General features: G+C 37.6%; 2 protein-coding genes across 7 annotated transcripts in view; both read right to left on the bottom strand.

Moving 5' to 3' along the window:
- The window catches only part of LOC123880327 (sodium-dependent serotonin transporter-like), a 65,262-nt gene extending 62,456 nt beyond the window's left edge, over positions 1–2,806 (bottom strand). For 2 of the 5 annotated variants that reach the window (XM_045928386.1, XM_045928389.1), the window contains exons 1-4: positions 2,675–2,806; positions 1,458–1,657; positions 1,153–1,265; positions 409–502 (exon numbers count right to left, since the gene is read on the bottom strand). In XM_045928386.1, the coding sequence (XP_045784342.1) occupies positions 409–471 (63 nt within the window). In that variant the 5' untranslated portion in view covers positions 472–502; positions 1,153–1,265; positions 1,458–1,657; positions 2,675–2,806. Of the gene's footprint in view, positions 1–408; positions 503–548; positions 617–1,148; positions 1,266–1,457; positions 1,658–2,674 lie in introns of those variants that run through there. The other 3 variants (XM_045928387.1, XM_045928388.1, XM_045928390.1) reach the window with 3 other exon arrangements.
- Positions 2,807–4,863: 2,057 nt separating this feature from the next.
- LOC123880238 (probable cytochrome P450 305a1) lies at positions 4,864–17,526 on the bottom strand. 2 transcript variants are annotated; one of them, XM_045928235.1, is made up of 8 exons: positions 17,367–17,526; positions 11,383–11,637; positions 10,308–10,526; positions 9,368–9,549; positions 8,806–8,905; positions 8,408–8,585; positions 6,140–6,399; positions 4,864–5,094 (listed from the first exon to the last, which is right to left on the bottom strand). In XM_045928235.1, the coding sequence occupies exons 2-8, from the start codon at positions 11,450–11,452 to the stop codon at positions 4,916–4,918; spliced, it is 1,188 nt and encodes a 395-aa protein (XP_045784191.1). In that variant the 5' UTR covers positions 11,453–11,637; positions 17,367–17,526; the 3' UTR covers positions 4,864–4,915. The 2 variants fall into 2 exon arrangements, with proteins under 2 accessions (XP_045784191.1, XP_045784190.1); XM_045928234.1 differs by lacking the exon at positions 17,367–17,526 and adding an exon at positions 16,106–16,344.
- Positions 17,527–17,791: the final 265 nt, after the last annotated feature.

Genomic DNA, 17,791 nt, shown 5'->3' with positions numbered 1-17,791 from the left:
GCTCTACACTGCTATATCCAGCTCTATCATGCTCTTCGCTGATTTGCACTGCTCCATCCTGTTCTAACTTGCTTGCAGCAGCAGTGCCCTCCTCTACCCTGATTTATCATGCTCTACTTTACTCTTTCCTGCTCTATCCAGCACTTCCCGGCTCTATTCTACTCTTCCCTGATTCACCCTGCTCTATCCTGCTCTAACTGGTATACACTACTCTATCCTGCTTAACCCTGCTCTACCTAGCTCTATCCCACTTAACTCTGCTCTACCCTACTCTACTGTGCTTTACTGTGCTCTACCCTACTCTACCTAGCTCTATCCTGCTCTAACTTGCTTTACTATGCTTTCCCCACCTCTACCTTGCTGTACTCTACTCAATTCTATTCTATAGTACTCTGGTGCTATACTTACCGTTTTCTCACTAATAGAGGAAGACGTGTTTCTTGTGGGAAAATCAATAAATCTATGCCTCATTTTTGTATTTTTTAAATTTTACTTGTGTATTCTAAAAAAAGATATTCTAAGTAAAATATGTATTGCATTGTGCTCACAATAAGAATTTGACGGTTTCCATCGCATAATCCAGAATTAGAATTGGGATATCTAGTCAGTCTATCCATCCATCCGTGGGTCGTCGTGGCAGCGTGACAAAGAGTTTTAAACAGATTATACTATTTTTAACCCCCGACTCAAAAAGAGGGGTGTTATACGTTTGACGTGTGTATCTGTGTATCTGGGTATCTGTCTGTGGCATCGTAGCTCCTAAGCTAATAAACCGATTTTAATTTAGTTTTTATTGTTTGAAAGCTGGCTTGATCGAGAGTGTTCTTAATTATTATGATCCAAGAAAATCAATTCAGCCGTTTGAAAGTTATCAGCTCTTTTCGAGTTAGTGTAACCTTCACTTGTCGGGGGTGTTAAAAAAATTTAATTTACACTTGTGAATTCTTTGATTTCACGTCAACAGCCCTAATGTTCTTATACCTAATATTTGACAGATGTCGATTTAGGGTCAAACCGAGAGCTCATACGCTTTAGTGCGAATGTAGTAGAGTGAGGGAACTCTCGGTTTGATCCTGAATCAACGATATGTCAAATATTAGGTTATGGTGACGTGAAATCATAGAAAAATAGGGCTAACTTAGGGTTACCTGCCTCAGATGACCTAAATTTTGACGCCTTCTAGGGACTTCGAAGCCTCGACGTTTTGTTATTTCTCTAACTGTCGTGGTGTGCTTTAGTTCTGCACACTTGATGTTTTTCTATACCTAAACATCATATTATATTATAGCAAAACTGAAAACATGACTACTCCTTAGTTATTATTTTTTGGTTTTTCTCATACCTCCTGCTGTATGAGTAAAAACGCTGCGCTCCTTCTGTTTTAAAGGTCGCAGATAGCACTTCTATTAGCTTATTTTGAATTCTGTGATATCAATCAATGTATTCAAGGTACTTACAAAATGAAATGGTATAGAAATGGGAACTTCATGATCAAACACTCGACACTACATTAAACTGCTTCGCCATCGGACCAAACTTTTCATCGCGCTATTTTTCACCTAGATTTCAGGTAGGTATTTCAAGTTTCCTTCAGTTTTTAAAGTTTTATTCTCCAATGAGTTTCCTCGGTAATCGGAACTTTTGATTAATTCTGGAACTGCAGTATAAAACAAGCAATTACTTATAGGTAATAAGCTTAAGAACTTGCTGCCCGCGACATCTTCCTCGTAGGTTTCGATTTTTAGGGTTCCGTACGCGACCGGAGTCAACGGAACCTATTATTATTAAGCTTCCATTGTCCGACCGTCCATCCGTTCAACCTTCCACGTTTCTGTCAGTGGGCTGTATCTCGTTAACCTTAAAAGGTAGGGAGTTGAAATTTTCACAAAGTATATGGCTGTTATAAAACCAAATGGCCGCCATAAAAATAAAAATAAACTGGCCAAGTGCGAACCAGACTCGCGCGCCGAATGTTCCGTACTACAGTCGTGTTTTTTCTACATTTTGTACTATAAATCAAAAACTAATATACATGAAAATAAATAAAATCCTATTTTAGAATATACATACAAAACCCTAACATATGATACCCCACATGGTATTAAAATGTTACTTTAAAAGTTGAAAATACTAATTATTTGTTCATGGCCACATTTTAATTTTGTTTTTGTGATGTAACCACAAATTCACGGCTTTCGGATTTTTCCTCTTATGTGTGCTACAAGACCTATCTGCTAAATTACATGATTCTTGGTCAACGGGAAGTACCTACCCTATGGTTTCTTGACAGACACGATAGACAGGCAGACAGACAGACCGACAGACAAACAGTCAGACAGACAACGAGGGGATCCTATTAGGAGTTCCTTTTTTCCTTTTGAGCTTCAAGTAATAAAAAAAGTAAGTCTTATTTCTTGTACGATGGTACTTAGAGGGTAGTGTAATATTCCTAGATGGTAAGGAAGCATTCGTATGTAAGTCCGATTCGTACTTGGCCGATTTTTTAAATTATTCTCACTTTGGTCTTCCAAGATAAAACTGATTCCCTCTCAAGCACACATTCTTACCTAAACGTTTCTGCAAAATAAAGAGTCCGGAATCTCGGAGTCAAAAAAGTTGATGAGTCGATGGTTGATACTTAGTAAAGATTTTAAATGTACTGATAGATACTTACTTATTTAGGCAATAATCAACGCTATAGACATGAAATTTTTATTAATAATAATCTGAAGCAAATATTTTATACAATTTTCAGTAAATTTCTAAATTTTTTCGGATTAGTTTAACTTTGATTCCGGCGATGACAATGCATAGAGATATTATCATTCATCCATATGACAAAGATTTATACGTCAACCCATGTCAACATGATGTCAACCTTTACCATAAGCAAGGAATATGATGACTGGTAGGTCTGACATTAAGTTTCTAATCTATGGTAACTCTCAATACCATAGACTAATATAAATATACTACAGAATATATTTTTATTCAAATAAACTTTTACAAGCCAAATCACACACAATTCTCACACACGCCAAATTACTTACTTTGATATAATATATGGAATGTAAATTTTGAGAATGGACTGGATCTCTAATTATGAAGTAACATACTCATTTGCTAAACCACAACTGATGTTAGGTTCAAGTTTAATTACATACGAAGTCAAAGTTTCCTCTAGTTAAAGGTCAGCGCGTACCTAATGCTCTTTCCAGCGCCGAGCTTTTAATCAGATTCGTCTTGGGCGCTTTCAAATGAAAAATGAGTAGGCTTAGACTAAGCAGGTCTACCTAATGAATGCATCGCTCACTTTTCATTAGACGAAGTGGACGTCTAGATGGCTTTACACGTTCTTAGGAATCCGTGTCTAAAGTTCAAAACAAGATAACTATAATGTCCGGTTAACACAGTGCGGTCAGAGCGGAAAGTAAACTTCGTGCAGAAACCTGCATGGTAATGATTTATCTACGTGGGTTCCGAACGCACCTTGATTTGGGAAGAAGATCACAAAAACATTGCAACAGTCTTCTTTTTAATCGATTATAAGTTAGCCCTTGACTGCGAACTCACAAGGTGGTAAGTGATAATGCAGTCTAAGAGGGAAGCGGGCTAACTTGAAAAGGGTATGGAAGTTTTACCCTTATCGGATTCTATACGGCATCGTATCGTAATTGTATCGTAACGCTAAATCACTTGACGGCATGACCTTGCGGATAGGGTGGCAACTAGCCACGGCCAAAGTCTCCCAACAGACCTGACCAGAAACAATTTAGAAATTATGAATTCCAAAAATTGTCCCTGCCGGGAATCAAACCCGACTCTCTCATTTATAAGAGCACAGCTCTCACCACTGCGCCAGTAGGGTCTGAATGAAATAAATACGCATATACCATTGAAATACCTAGTAATACCTGTAAAATGTTTCAGAGAAAGCCGTTTAGTGCAAAGCCTATCGTAGTGAAGCCATTAGCAAATTGACTGCAATGTATCTCTGACCTTAAGGTAACCCTTTTTACGCGCTTCTCCATACAAACGTATACGCCTATTATTTGATACTAAGCCATCTATCGATTTGCTATTATTATTAGCCATTATGCCCTAAAATAATACATTTAGTAAAATTATATTTATTTTGAAAGTTATGACCCTTGATTTTTTTTTATTCTAGGAAACTACAAAATTGAAAAATTTTCAAAGTCATGTCACATTTTACTTTATAATAATTTCAAATGTCCTTTAGTTTATGCAATAAAATGTTTTCTTTTAAGAAAAATTTAAATTTTCCATATGCCGATTTGTTTAAAAAATCTTGTATCTCAAGCATAATTCATTTACTCGGCCTCTCTCGGGGTGAGGTGCAGTTAGAAGGAAAGGGTGATATGCACAGATAACGTTATTTGATTCATCTGTGGAAACGGCACTATTTTAAGCTCTACCCACCTGTAATTATGTAGATTGCTTACGCATCCAATCTGAAGAAAGGTGATGCAATTATTTAAATAATAGCATGTAAGTTTCGTTATAATTACTGTTAACCCTAAGAAAGTCGATCATAAGACTTCAACTAATAAACACGTCTACTACAACGCCGTCGTCCATAAATTTTAAACCACCAAAAAGAAATATATTTCACACCAACGCTGCCATGAACGGGGCTCATACGCTCGCTCGATCAAAGTTGCCCGCGCACGTGGGTAACTTTGTTATTTCACCTAAAATTGTGTGTAAAGATGTGTGTGTGTATAAAGATTGGCCGTCCCTGCCGTAACCCGCGTGGAGTCGATTGTTTTGGGTGAGAGGAATGATTTTTTGATTGATTTTGTTTCGGGAGTAAGAATAAAAGGCTTATTTATTCATTTATATATTTAATTGGTCTACAATTAAACTAGTACAAGAGTCCACCACACCATATCTATTGTCTCGCCAGAAATTCAGCTGTGTACGGCCTTGCGCTGGATATTAAGCCGATTAGAGGCTCTTCGGAGGGCAGCACGCCATTGCTGCACTCTATGCGATACGCCTGCATGATCCCCACAAATACTATGAATATAAACGACTTCGCTAGGGAGTCACCAGGGCATCGCCTGCGACCTGCAATCAAAATTATATCTAATTCATGTTTTTTTAGGGTTCCGTACCTCCAAAGAATACACCAGCCAAGTGCGAGTCAGAATTGCGCATCGAGGGTTCCGTGCTTGGGAATAAATAAAAATCTGTTTCAGAATTGGAAACAGATGGGAAACATAAATTTAGATATTAGTTATTGTATTAAAGTAGTCGCAATGCAATAAAATATGTATTGCAATTCGCTTATCGCTAACATATTATAAACAATAAATTATATGAATCGCATTAGCTCAGATTATCCCAAATCCTATTATTTGGTGGACAGCAAAATGTATAGGTCTGTAAATTGCCCCGTGCAGAATATGGACTTGGAGCTCATTTCACGACAGTCAGGGAGTTCCTAACAAAATGTAGAGGCTTCGACGTCACTGGCAGGCGTCAAATGTTACTTACATTTGACGTTAGGCTTTGAAACGACAACCTTTTTCCTGAAAGTCAGCTAAATGCATAAAATTGCATACACAAAATAGTTGTATTACGTGCTGAAACTTGCTCAGAAACTAAACAACGAAGTCGAAAGCTGAAATATTTTCGGTTTCCGTCGTCCCTACGTAAGGAGCGACTCAGGAGCCGTACCTTAAGGTCATAGCTCACTTGTACACGACACCGCTCCCGCACGGTAAAAGAATAAACATTCAAATATGAACTTAAAGTCGTACACTGTACACACATTTTACAGTGACAACATACGATTGCAACCAACGCGCAGCAAGCGAGCTTGCCGCAATCTAACCACTCAATGGTTGACGTCTCGAGCGCGCTGAACCAATGACCTGAAGAAGGTGGCGGGGAATGGATGCATGAGGAGGGCGGAGGGCCGTGTTGGAGGGCGCGCCCAGGGAAAAGTCTAGCTCCAGCAGTGGACGCATACATGCTGATACAATGGAATGGAGCCTAACCGTCCAGATAATAAAAGCATTTTGATCAAAAGTGTAAATACACCCTTTTGTTCGGCAGCTTCTCAATTTCTCTTATGAAACTACGGAAAAATAATGTAAGAGTAACTTACCGATTCCAAACGGATACATATGCTCAGTATTCTTTATATTCCCATGTTCGTCTATAAACCTTTCCGGGATGAACTTGTCCGGGTCCTCCCAAATATCCGGGTCAAAATGCACGTCTCCAACTGCGATAAGGATGGTTGTGTCTTTGGGTATTATATAGCCATCCATGTTGACATCTTCTAGGACCCTTCTCGGTCCAGCGAGGGGCACTATTGTGAAGTATCTTTGTACTTCTAGAAGAAACGCGTTTGTGTAGATTAACCTGAAAAGAAGAAAATTCGAAACTTGGACTAAAATAATCCCAAGATACTTCATCGTCTATCTTCTAAAGATTTTTTTTTTTTTTTTTTTTTATTCACTATAGGCAAGCGCTTGACCACAATCACACCTGATGGAAAGTGATGATGTGGTCTAAGATGTGACGCGTTTACCTAGAAGGTGCCTATTCACTCTTGTTTTAAAGATACCCGGATTGTAATTGGTAGGAAACACAGATCGGGGAAGAGTATTCCAAACCTTAGCCATGCGTATGAGGAATGAAGACGCAAAACGTTTCGTGCGTGTAGATGGAATGTCGACGACATAAGGATGGAAACTCGCCCGACGTCTTGCGGTTCGGTGGTAAAATGGTGAAGGGGGGACAAGATCGAAAAGTTCCTGTGCACACTCTCCGAAATATATCCTATAAAACACCGATAAGCCAGCGACCTTACGGCGGTGATCAAGACTATGAAGTTTCGCCAACAAAGGAGAGTCTTCGCCTACAAGTCTCCTAGCTCGACGATCAACGGCATCCAGAGCTGCTAATTGATATTTAGCAGAGCCATCGTAGAGGTGACTGCAGTACTCCATGCACGACCTGACTTGTGCTTGATACAAAGTTATCAGTTGGCGCGGCGTGAAGTACTGCTTGACCTTGTTGAGAATGCCTAGTTTTTTTGCGTAGATTTCTAAAAAATATGAATTCGCGCGTTTAAAGTCACGAGCATCAACTAGTCTTATATAGAGCGTGCTGGTTACATCTTGTACATAAAAATGAATCTCTATTTCCCTTGGTCACGTTATAAGTCGAGAATAACTGGACCAAATTGGATAATTCTTTTTTTATTGTGTTTGTAATTGTAGGACCAGGTTTATATGAAAGTTTTTTTGAAAATTCCTCGGAAAAAGATAGTTCCGGCGGCAATTGGACGGAGTCGCGGGCAACAGCTAGTGATTTTATAAATGTGAATGTGTATCTGTGCATTTGATATGTTTTCACGGTTTACGGTCGGATTAAGAGATTTTCAAAAATCAAAATAAACGCTAAATGCAGACAAAATATCGCGCATCAGCTATTATTAATATTAAAAGAGCAAATGCTTTTGCTTGAAAACAAACTATCAATTCGTAGCGTTTTATTTACAATCAATATTGTACCTAGACCACTCTATGAAAAATCTGAGTTTCTTTTTCAACGGTTTTAATAATATTTCAATTCAATATCGTTCAATATTCGTTTATAGAACGAATTCTAAAAGGCCACTTAAACTTTTGAATAGACTTTCGAATGGAGTTGGTTTTTAAAATAGGCGAAAATTAATAAAAACTAAATGAGTTTTAACGTTGAATACTTAATAAATATTCATAAATGTTAGTAAGTTAGTGCTCATTAATGTATTAAAATAGTGGTTTAGCGATGTAGCAACTCTGTTTTTCATTTTATTGAAACACTAGATGATACCTGTAACTTTATCCGTGTCGTTTAGGTTTTTAAATCTCCCGTCTACCAGTGTACCAAATTTGGTCAAAATAAAATATGCGATGGACCGTAAAATATAACAGATTCACAGACAGACATACTTTCAGTTTATGATCTCAGTATGGATTTTATAATGTCAGTAGAAACTTACTATATTCTATCCATGGACAGAAGTTAGTAGGTAAAGGAGTCTCTCTGTTACGAAGTCCTATACAAATAACAAAGACACAGTACAGTCAGAGTACAGTGCCTAATATGCCAGCGTAATGGACATAATGTCCATGCCTGTTAACGAACACTTGGATGGTACAATATTTTTTTGTATGTTAATATTTTACTTTTTTGTATTTTTTGTTAAATTTGTGTGTATAATATAACTATTCGTATAAAAATTATCTACAGGTTTCTATAACTGCGCCAAATTTAAACAGTACAGCTTTTATATATTTTAATTAAACTGCTGTCACACACAGAAAGATCGGATGAGTTTCTTGTCTTACTAAAGAATCCTACTAAAGTAAATTCTTACCTAGAACTGTCTGCCCAAGAAGGTGTTTCATAACCCAGTACGTTGGTTATTTCTTCAAAAATCTTTTCCTGTATAACTTTATTTCTTAACACTGTTAAAATAGCAAATTCTAGCACATTGCTAGTTGTTTGAGATCCAGCTATAAGGATATCGAGGCAGATGATCTTCAACTGTTCTTCTGCAAAAAAGGGAATGTTAAAAATCGGTCAAGAAGGTTCCATATCGGCTTACAAAAAATAACACTTTTTATTTTTTTTATTTTTTTTCTCGCGCTCATTTTGCAATTTTGTACCATATATTTTTATAATAGTGGTAGTAAACACAATCTGTGATTTCAACTCTTGAAATATTCCTATTTATCAAAACTTAGTAGGAATAAAACCTGATAACTTACATACCCGTAAAGCTCTCTTTGGTTTTCCCATTCATCTCGTCCAAAAAGCTGTACATGAAGTCGTCTCCGTTTATTGTTTTATTTTTGTGCCTCGCTATTGTTTCCTTCAATTATTCCAATATAATTCGTTAAATTATTATATTTTTAGGGTTCCGTACCTCAAAAGGAAAAACGGAACCCTTATAGGATCACTTTGTTGTCTGTCTGTCCGTCGTGTCTGTCAAGAAATCTATAGGGTACTTCCCGTTGACCTAGAATCATGAAATTTGGCAGGTAGGTAGGTCTTATAGTACAAATACAGGAATAAATCTGAAAAGCGCGAATTTGTGGGTATATCATATAAAAAAAATTAAAATGTGTTTCAATTTTCAAAGTGAGGTAACTATACCAAGTGGGGATTCATATGAAAGGGCTTTACATTCCAAAACAGATTTTTATTTATTTTTATGCATAATGGTTTTTGATTTATCGTGCAATATTGCCAAAAATACTGACTGTATTTCTCTCTCGGTTAAATGATTTACAAAAATGAATTCTACAAATGAATATGAAATATATTCATTTACCTCAATAATATCTGAAATTTGCTTATTCATTTCCTTTATAAGCGTAAACCCGCTTAGTTCCGGCAGAAGGAATCTGATCCACGGCCACTGGTTCAACCAGCCGCCGGCCATCGAGAATGCCCTCGATCGAGCGCTCAATAGATCCAGTAGAAAGTTCAAACGATCTTCCTTTATTCGCTCGCCTGTGAAAAACAATCAATAATGATTTTAAGCTTATACGATATTTTATACTGAAGATAATGGATGCATACCATGATTAATTTGGTGTTTTTTACTGCCGATATTTCGAGTCAGTTGCATGAATTGTGGTCACAATGGGACTGTAGTTCTGCGAGCGATAAACTTCGAGCTGTCATGGACAGTACCCGCTTTCATGTTCTTTTCACTAGAACTTCACGAGCTGTCCAGCAAAATACACTAAGGCCTCATTCGCAAGAGAGCTTTTTTAACGTCCGTTAAAAAAGCGTTTCAAATAAAACAAATGCATTCCCAAGTATCTGTTCACACGTCAACGCTTTTTTAACACGTACCTCGTATGTTCAGCGCAACGCCGGGTTTTAACGCAACGCTTTTTAACGCTCGTGCGAATTAGGGCTTAGAACGTCAACTATTACTTTGGATGTCGTACGATGTAGTCCTAGTTTGCATAATTCTTCCAATGGATTCCACATATATTATTCACTAGCTTAAAGCCATCCTCGCGACAGCCCGAAATTCATCTCTCGCAGCAGTGCCGTCGTTACCACGACTCATGCAACTGAGTTGAAATATCGGCCATTAAAAACACCAAATTAATCGTGGCATTTACCCGTTATCTACAATATAAAAGAATCACGCTTTATACTCACGTTTGTCGAGTATAAATAAAAATCGAGCGCATTGACCAAAAATTTCCGATCAATCTATACAAGGCTTATAAAAATCAAAATTCCATACCTACCTGCGGTAAACTTCCATAGTATATTCATAACTGACATAGCCAATATCGTCTTGGGGTTGATAGGTTTACTTTTGTGTCTATTTATATAATCCAGTATACTCTGTAACTCTTTCTTTATCTCCGCTTCCATCGCCGTTTTGCCGAAGCCCACGTTTTTTAAGTGTTTCACTGTGAACTGCCTGTGTTCCTTCCATAGCTCCCCATCAGCAAATGTGATGCCTAGAAACAATACCTGCATGAACTTGAGTGAGGAAATTTTCGGTTTGATCCTGAATCGATGAAATGTCAAATACTAGGCTTTGGTGACGTAAAATCAAAGAAAAATAGGGCAACTTTCTTCCCGACCGAATTTCGGGCATGGCGGCCTATCTCGACGGAAATTAGTCAACTGCACGGGATATATTATAGGGCACAAACAAGAGTGTGGGCATACTCAGGTGCACTCTCTATTCCCTTACTCTCATAGCCCGATGAGATGGAAATCCGACACGACTAGAGACAGATCAGGTGCACCGTGCAGGACCGACGGCTTTACGTACTCTCGAGACATGGCACAAATCTAATCTAATCACACTAATATTATAAAGGCGAAAGTTTGTGTGTATGTGTGTATTTTTGTTACTCTTTCACGCAAAAACTACTGAAGGGGTTTGGCTGAAATTGCGAATGGAGGAGATTAAACCCTGGATTAACATATAGGATACTTTTTATCCCGGAAAATTAAGGATTTTTAAAAACCTGTATACACGCGAACAAAGTCGCGGACATCAGTTAGTATTATATAAAAGGAATATATTATATAAAAGGAAAAGATGACTAATTGACTGATTGATCTATCATCGCACAGGTCAAACTAGTGGACGGATCGGGCTGAAATCTGGCATGCAGGTAGCTATTATGACATAGACATCCGCTAAGAAAGGATTTTTGAAAATTCAACCCCGAAGTTCCTAAGGGGTTTGAAATTTGCGGGTGAAGTCGCAGGCAGAAGCTAGTTAGTTTATAGTAATTCGAGGGGAAAGGGGAGTATTTTTTTAAAACAGTAAGATAGATACTGCCATTAAAAAATGTTTACCCATTCTTTTGCCAAGGCATCTTAACCGAATAAAAAAACTGTTCGGCCGTCCTTCAAACTCTCTCTCCATGAAAACTCTCCTTATATTGTTCTCTCCAAAAACGACCACTATTGGCTCTAAGCCCAGCTTTATGCCGAGAACTTGTGTAGAATACTCCTTGGCCAACTGTGATAGACCCTTCCATTGGGATCCGTATACTTTTGTATATTTCTGTACTATTGTACTGCATCCGAGCAGTGGATACCATTTTGGACCTGTAACAATACGAAAAAATTTGTCATTTTCAATTTCATTTCCAATTTTGTATGGAGCGAGTGACGGAGAGACTCAGAGTAGGCATGCACGTGGACCGATGCAAATAGAGTAACAATACTACTTCGACATTGGTGTCGTAGATTGCGATCAAGCACGTGTTCCGGTCTCTAAGGTAGGTTTGACTTTGAAGACAATAATATTCAGTTGACTTTGAAGTCAATATTCCATTGTAAAGAGACATTGATGTAGAAGAGTAGGCAGCTCACGAACAAAATGACATAGCTCAAGTAACCAGGTTCGCACACATATACACATCTATGTTTCTTCACGAAATTTGGATAAAAGTTTTATTATTATAGCCCTCTTTTATTAACCCCTGACCCAAAAAGAGGGGTGTTATAAGTTTGACGTGTGTATCTGTGTATCTGTCTGTGACATCGTAGTTCCTAAACTAATGAACCGAACCGTAAATTAAAATTTAAACACCCCGGACAAGTGAAGGTTACAGTAACTAGAAAAGAGCTGATAACTTTCAAACGGCTGAACAGATTTTCTTGGATTATAGCTAAGAACACTTTCGATCAAGCCACCTTTCAAACAAAAAAAATTAAATCAAAATCGGTTCATTAGTTTAGGAGCTACGATGCCACAGACTGATACAAAGATACACACGTCTTTAAAACACACCTCTTTTTGGGTCGGGGGTTAAAAAGACCAAGCTTGGACTTGCAGTATGAGTCGTGTAATAAAACATCATCTATACCTAAGCCTGCGCCTTTATGTGATTTGAGACTGAGATTGGACCAGAAGTGCAGATTACCACTTTCATCTAGTTTTGCCTATATGTTAGTTCGGTTCCAATTTACCGCGCCGCATCTGAATGTATACATTTTCCAACTATGGACATCACTCAATTGCGGGTTCTGCATTAATTGGATGCACGACTGGTGTTAGGTAACAATACAAATATCTCCTTTATTTTCATGTTTGCTCAAAATTGAAAACATTATAATAAAAATATGTTTTTGAAGCGGCAAAATATACAGTGAACGAATGAATATCATTGTTGTGATAAAATAAAACTCTATTTCGAATTATGATAAATCTTGATGAGCGCTGTGGTCTTGTGTGAACAAGGTAGGTATGTAGTTTCCAGTTTTTTTTATTCAGATATAAGTTAGTCTTGTTGCCTAAAGGAAGTCTAAAAATGGCAAATCTGACCTGGAAGGGGTATAGCAGTTTTCATTTAACCCATATCCTTTTGGTTTCTACATGGCATCCTATTGGAACGCTAAATCGCTTGGCAGCACGGCTTTGTCGATAGGGTGGTAACTAGCCACGGCCGAAGCTTCCCACCAGATCAGATCTGAGGAAATTTAGAAATTATTAAATTCAAAATTTCCCCAGCCGGAAATCGAACCCAAGACTTCTCACTGATAAGATAACAGCGCTCAGAGAGGTCTTCAAAATTCATACGTTTCATATTTCGTGAAGTAACAGCATTGTTATCTGCGAGATAGCAACACTCTACATGTTTAAAACCTATAGAATACCGATAGACAGGCAAGCTTACGCAAATGTAATAGTTTCGGATTGAGTATGCTGCGTAGGACCTACCGGCCACTGTTAGTTTGCATCGGCCGGGTGGGGTGGTGAGCGCGGAGCTCTGCCCTGAGGGTGATTATAGGATCACTTTGTTGTCTGTCTATACGTCAATCAAATAATCAAAGAGCTTAACCGCGTCACGCGCGCAACGCCTCACCCAAAAGTAGATAGCAATAACCGACCAATTTTTGCAATGCGCCTCGAGTTAAAATTGCAAGCGATCTTCCCCGAATTCTCGGTGACCCGCCTGCTGTTTGCTCGCGTTTTTTATTTAAAAAAAAGTACAACTTTAATTTCGCTTTGAGCGCACTCTGGATGTTTCTACTGAAAGATTTTTATATACCCAAAAGGTTACACACAAGCTGCCAATAAAAGTAGCTCTACGTTTGCAAACCTGTAGCGCTTCGTACTGCTCCCTAGTGGATACATGCTCCGAAAGAGCTCGATCGTGTAAAAGTTGTTAACAGAGGTGTCGAACACAAAAGCGAGCGATATAAATGTTACCATGAAACGACTGAGATCACAGGTAACGTCTCCTTTTGAGCAGTTCTACGGTAGGTATATTGAAAGGCCGTAATGAGTGCTTCACCTACCTACCACCTCACATAATAGTTACACCAAAATAATAATCGAATCGGAACAGTTTTGCCTGTCTGCATAAAATACCTAACGACCAACTCATATTTTCAAATGTCAAACTGACTGTACAACTTTGCAACTAATCTGGCATACTCGCTGCACCATTCTAGTTGCATAATTAAAAGTTTGCGCGCATGGTGCAATTAAAAATTTGCATCACAAGTGTGTCAAAGTTAATTTAACTACTCAGTATATAAATCATAAATCATAAGCTTTATTGCGTTTAATAAATTGCTGACATAAACATAAGAAAAAAAATACAGATACAGAACAAATTAAAATAAGTATTCAGACATATAGTCTAGTAAATAAACACCATCTGCTTGCCTTATTGGTTATAAATGAAGACAGTCAAAGTCATGTAATGATCCGAATAATCAATTAACTTTCTGGTTTAAGACTTTTATTAGTTCCATAAAGGAATTTCCACTTAAATGAAACTTACAGGCTATGTTACAGAGTTCAAAATTACATTTTAGAGCGCACAATAATTATAGATATGTTAATACTTGCAAATTCTTGCCATCAGTCATATTTATTAAATATAATTTTAATATAATGCATAACTTTAGAGAACCCACTCGCCATTTTTGTTTATGTATCAACAACTGTCATATACCGTTAGGAGTAAAATCGTACTTTTGACATGACAATAATTGACACATAGAGCAAAAATTAGGAGTGAGTTCTAAATGTATGCACTATGCATATGATTTTTTGCGATTCCATAATATAACAAGGAACCCTAAGGCCTCATTTACGGAGACGCGGGGCGTCGCGCGTCGCGTGAGTCGTGGCGTCTCGCGGCGTGTCGTACGTTTTTTTTTGTTTACGGTGCGGCGGTGCGTGGAGCGACACTTATCATCGCACGCGTAATCACAAACATTATAGTATATACGATATATATACGATGTTGTTCATAGAGATGCGAGGCGGGAAGAGTGGCGGTACCCGCCGCTGTGCCCGCGGCGAATCCTTAAAGCGTGTAGCGTTGCACGCGACGGGCTTCGCGGGGGGAGGGGTACTCAATCAACCCGACTAGTTTAGGCATCGCTTCATCGAGAATTGCCGCCGCGTGCGCCGCCACGATAAACGCTGCTCGAGACGCGTCGATGTCATACGCGGGCTCGGCCGCAAAAAACGCTTCATTTCAAACAAACGCGTGTAAGATTGCTTCTCCGTAAACGCACTCATACAATGCCATATTGATGCCATATGTTTAAATTCAGTGCGGGCCGTGCCGCCCATTGCAACGCGCGACGCCCCGCGTCTCTGCAAACGAGGCCTTATAGTGTCGTCACGTTTCGTTCAGTCCGTCTATTATGTTGGTTTGTCTGTCTGCCCAAATGTTGGTCACAGGTTGTGACTCACACTAATTTTATTCAGAAACTATTAAAACTAGAAAGTTGAAATCTGGTACAGTTAAAGTAACTTGTTACCGCTATATATAACTATTCAAATATTGAAATAAAATGTTTTTTAGGGTAGGTACCTGAACAAGAGAATCAAATAAAAAAATTTGAATTCCAATTTTTGGAAATAATATAATGAAAGAATTATTAGAATCGGTTCAGAGGTTTTTGAACCGAAGCATATCTTTGCTTTGCCATATACTTAGCTCAAAAAATTACCTCTCACTTTACCTCTAAAATTACTCAGAAGAACAGAAAGACACGAATCAACAGAGTTTTCAAACTCTATATTAGAGATGGAGAGACAATTTTAAAAACAAGTATCCATTTACTTGTTGTTGTCTATGTTTGCTCTATATTGTTTATTACAATCGCAATCTGCATTTTTCGTATAACTTTTAACTACTGAAAATATTTTAATAATGTTTTCTCTTATATTTATAATCTTTTACCAAGTAGCTAGGTTATGTTTTCAAGCATAACACATCTCACATTCAACGCGTGCGAAATCACGTGCAACAACTAGCCAAACATAAAAGTGAACAAATATATAATGTTCACATAACACACCTAATTGGCATCCATTGACAGAAGCGGACATAAGACATTATGAGACTATTTATAAATGTACTCTTCTTCAAACCGCTCATTAAGAGACAGCCGTGCCATTCTAAATAGTTCATGTAAAACAAAAGTCAAATAACTCATTTCAAATGTTATGCAATAAATGTATCGGTAATAGGTAAATAATGTAAATAATTGGTAAATGTACCAGGAGTGCATGAGTTGAAAAGAGCTCAAGGAAATATACCTGGTGGGAATTTCTTCGGCTTAGTGACGGATCGGACGATATAACCAGTGATAAGGAGCACAAACACCGCAATTAAAATCGGAAACATTATCGTGTTACTGTGTGATATAAGAATCGTGCGCACAATGTAGTAAGCACGACGATCGGAACGCAACTGTCGATGGTGTATTAAATACACATTCTTTTTATGTTCCCAAGTATTACATAAGTAAAGCCCATCGGACAAGGTGTCACGCGACCCGGCAACTGTTCCGATTTCATGGAATCCGTATGAATGGACCGTAGGGGTCACTAAACAGAGCATTCCATTGTTCAGTGACCCCTTACTTAAACAAGATAGACAGTTGATAACTTCACACACCGTTTCCTAAAAACGTAATTTTTCAATAGAGCTGTCCAAAAAGTCGTAAGGATGTGTAAATTAAAAATTTATAACACCCCCGACAAGTGAAGGTTACAGTAACTAGAAAAGAACTGATAACTTTCAAACGGCTGAATTGATTTTCTTGGATTATAGCTAAGAACACTTTAGATCAAGCCACCATTCAAACAAAAAAAAAAAACTAAATTACAAGTGTAAATTAAAAATTTATAACACCCCCGACAAGTGAAGGTTACAGTAACTAGAAAAGAGCTGATAACTTTCAAACGCCTGAACTGATTTTCTTTGATTATAGCTAAGAACTCTCTCGATCAAGCCACCTTTTAAACAAAAAAAAAACTAAATTAAAATCGGTTCATTAGTTTAGGAGCTACGATGCCACAGTGGTGCGCTTACATGCTGGGTATTGCAGTAAAATACTTCATGTGGTCGTGACGTCATAACCGTGTAAGCGTACCAAAATCAAAGTCAATATTGATTTATCAGTTCAATTCTGAAGTTCAAATAAACAAACAAGAACTTTTGACACAGTGAATACTATCGATTTTTATTCAACACTTCAATAAATTTTTCACATTACAGGAATTGTATTGGAGTGTTTTGTTTTTAAGTAGTCTTTTCCGAACATACTCGTACTTAGATTGTTAAAGAGAACTTTTTAATTATTTAGAAAGATTTAGTCCAATAACAAAATTTCTTGATACTAAACTTGAAATTAGGCGAAAATCGCATTTAAATCCATCAAGAAGAAAGTTTAAAACGAATAAATAGATGGATGGATAAAAACATGTATTGCGACTTCGTTTTGCACCATAAACATATAGATAATGCAATTTAACAGGCAAATAGAATAAATAACATAACATCAAAGTTACCAACCTCGCAATTTTACTAGGATCGCGTTTTCCTTTTTCCTTCACAAAATGTAGGAATGAATAATAATGACTTAATAATTATATTAAGTAATAAACAGTCTAAATAAGTAGAAATTAATTAAAGGATTGCAACCAATGCATGTCTACTGGGACGCAGTATTAAATTAAAACTAGCGTGCACTTATATAAATAGCACCACAGAAAGATCATTTAATTTATATCTGGTAACTAGGTATTAAGGCCACGCAGTACGCTCGACTGAAGTTGCCGGCGCACGTGGTTAACCAACAGTTTGCTATTTCACCTAACACTGTATGAGAAAGGTGACAGGCACGAAATTTCACCTAAATCGGGTGCTCAAAAAGGGTTCAACAGTCGTTTGTGAAAAGCAATTTTGGGATAAAACTACTAAATACATGTTTGCATAGT

Source organism: Maniola jurtina, chromosome Z (genome assembly GCF_905333055.1).
Source record: "Maniola jurtina chromosome Z, ilManJurt1.1, whole genome shotgun sequence".
Taxonomy (NCBI): Eukaryota; Metazoa; Arthropoda; class Insecta; order Lepidoptera; family Nymphalidae; genus Maniola; species Maniola jurtina.
The sequence above is the reverse complement of the archived record's forward strand: the minus strand, read 5'-3'. Positions and strand labels throughout refer to the sequence as shown.

Coding starts and splice junctions, on each gene's coding strand:
- LOC123880238 (XM_045928234.1), bottom strand. CDS start 16,193: ATGTTTCCGATTTTAATTGCGGTGTTTGTGCTCCTTATCACTGGTTAT. Junction 6,400..8,407: donor TCTTGGGCAGACAGTTCTAG/GTAAGAATTTAC, acceptor TCTTCTTTTCAG/GTTAATCTACACAAACGCGT. Junction 5,095..6,139: donor TATGTATCCGTTTGGAATCG/GTAAGTTACTCT, acceptor TTTTGATTGCAG/GTCGCAGGCGATGCCCTGGT.